The sequence below is a fragment of the Brachyhypopomus gauderio genome, chromosome 8, assembly GCF_052324685.1.
Source record: "Brachyhypopomus gauderio isolate BG-103 chromosome 8, BGAUD_0.2, whole genome shotgun sequence".
NCBI classification, from domain to species: Eukaryota; Metazoa; Chordata; class Actinopteri; order Gymnotiformes; family Hypopomidae; genus Brachyhypopomus; species Brachyhypopomus gauderio.
Genome location: NC_135218.1, coordinates 19,756,197 through 19,758,696, shown reverse-complemented (window position 1 = coordinate 19,758,696; position 2,500 = coordinate 19,756,197). Strand labels below are relative to the sequence as shown.

At 55.0% G+C, this 2,500-nt stretch overlaps 1 protein-coding gene across 3 annotated transcripts in view; it reads left to right on the top strand.

Moving 5' to 3' along the window:
* The window catches only part of nbeal1 (neurobeachin-like 1), a 56,151-nt gene that overhangs the window by 22,906 nt on the left and 30,745 nt on the right, over positions 1 to 2,500 (top strand). For 2 of the 3 annotated variants that reach the window (XM_077015164.1, XM_077015162.1), the window contains 2 exons: positions 987 to 1,143; positions 1,424 to 1,582. In XM_077015164.1, coding sequence (XP_076871279.1) covers positions 987 to 1,143; positions 1,424 to 1,582 — 316 coding nt within the window. The remainder of the gene's footprint in view (positions 1 to 986; positions 1,144 to 1,423; positions 1,583 to 2,500) is intronic. The other variant, XM_077015163.1, reaches the window with a different exon arrangement.

The window sequence follows — 2,500 nt, the reverse complement described above, 5'->3', positions numbered from 1 at the left end:
CTTCCTTCACCCCCAAACGTCCCTACTGTCTGTGTTCACCCCCAAACGTCCCCACTGTCTGTGTTCACCCCCAAACGTCCCTACTGTCTGTGTTCACTCCACAAACGTCCCCACTGTCTGTCTTCACCCCCAAACGTCCCTACTGTCTGTGTTCACCCCCAAACGTCCCTACTGTCTGTGTTCACCCCCAAATGTCCCCACTGTCTGTGTTCACTCCACAAACGTCCCTACTGTCTGTGTTCACTCCACAAACGTCCCTACTGTCTGTGTTCACCCCCAAACGTCTCTACTGTCTGTCTTCACCCCCAAACGTCTCTACTGTCTGTCTTCACCCCCAAACGTCTCTACTGTCTGCCTTCACCCCCAAACCTCCCCACTGTCTGTCTTCACCCCCAAACGTCTCTACTGTCTGTGTTCACCCCCAAACGTCCCCACTGTCTGTGTTCACCCCCAAACGTCCCCACTGTCTGTGTTCACCCCCAAACGTCCCTACTGTCTGTCTTCACCCCCAAACGTCCCCACTGTCTGTGTTCATTCCACAAACGTCCCTACTTTCTGTGTTCACCCCCAAACGTCCCTACTGTCTGTGTTCACCCCCAAACCTCCCCACTGTCTGTGTTCACCCCCAAACCTCCCCACTGTCTGTGTTCATTCCACAAACCTCCCTACTGTCTGTGTTCACCCCCAAACGTCCCTACTGTCTGTCTTCACCCCCAAACGTCCCTACTGTCTGTCTTCACCCCCAAACGTCCCCACTGTCTGTGTTCACCCCCAAACGTCCCTACTGTCTGTGTTCACTCCACAAACGTTCCTACTATCCGTGGGGTGTGCATCAAGTGTGGAAAGTTGGTGCTTTGAACAAGGTCTGCTCAGTTAAGTGCTTAAGAAACGATTCTGTCCATCTTTATCTCTCTCCTTCTCTCCCTCCCTCCCTCCCTCCCTCCCTCTTTCTCTCTCCATACTCCTTGCATTCTCACTTGCTCTAGCAGTGGGAGCCGTGAGGGGGATCTGACTGAAGATGACATTCGAACCATCAGAGCGTCTCTTTGTGGTCTGCTGAAGTATTACATCAGCAAAGGCACAACGCAAGAGGAGGTCCAGAGTATTCTGGGATACATTGCTGCCATTGGTGATGAGGAACAGGTGTGTGTGTTGATTACTGTGTGCTGTCTTTGTGCTCTGTGTGGTCTTCTCAGTACTGTCATTTGTTATGCTGGTCTCAGTGCTGTGGTTGACTGTGCTGGTCTCAGTGCTGTGGTTGACTGTGCTGGTCTCTGTGCTGTGGTTGACTGTGCTGCTCTCTGTGCTGTGGTTGACTGTGCTGTGGTTGACTGTGCTGGTCTCTGTGCTGTGGTTGACTGTGCTGCTCTCTGTGCTGTGGTTGACTGTGCTGTGGTTGACTGTGCTGCTCTCTGTGTTGTAGTTGTGTGCTGTGCTGGAGCTCATCCTCGCGCTGCTTCAGACGAGTACGGTGCGTGAACAACTCTTCCTCTTGCTGTTTGAACCGGGAGCCGCGGACTCCTGCTACGCCTTGCTGCTCCACCACAAGCACTCGGACCGCCTGCGAGAGCTCATCTTCAAGGTGAGCACCACCAACCACACACCCTCCCACACACACCAGTAACCACACACACTCCCACACACACCAGTAACCACACACGCTCCCACACACACCACCAACCCCACACCCTCCCACACACACCAGTAACCACACACGCTCCCACACACACCACCAACCCCACACCCTCTCACACACACCAGTAACCACACACACTCCCACACACACCAGTAACCACACACACCAGTAACCACACACACTCCCACACACACCACCAACCACACACCCTCCCACACACACCAGTAACCACACACACTCCCACACACACCAGTAACCACACACACTCCCACACACACCAGTAACCACACACACTCCCACACACACCAGTAACCACACACACTCCCACACACACCACCAACCCCACACCCTCCCACACACACCAGTAACCACACACGCTCCCACACACACCACCAACCCCACACCCTCCCACACACACCAGTAACCACACACACTCCCACACACACCAGTAACCACACACACTCCCACACACACCAGTAACCACACACACTCCCACACACACCAGTAACCACACACACTCCCACACACACCACCAACCCCACACCCTCCCACACACACCAGTAACCACACACGCTCCCACACACACCACCAACCCCACACCCTCCCACACACACCAGTAACCACACACACCAGTAACCACACATACTCCCACACACACCACCAACCCCACACACTCCCACACACACCACCAACCCCACACGCTCCCACACACACCAGTAACCCCACACGCTCCCACACACACCACCAAACCCACACGCTCCCACACACACCAGTAACCACACACGCTCTCACACACACCACCAACCCCACACGCTCCCACACACAACACCAACCCCACACGCTCCCACACACACCACCAAACCC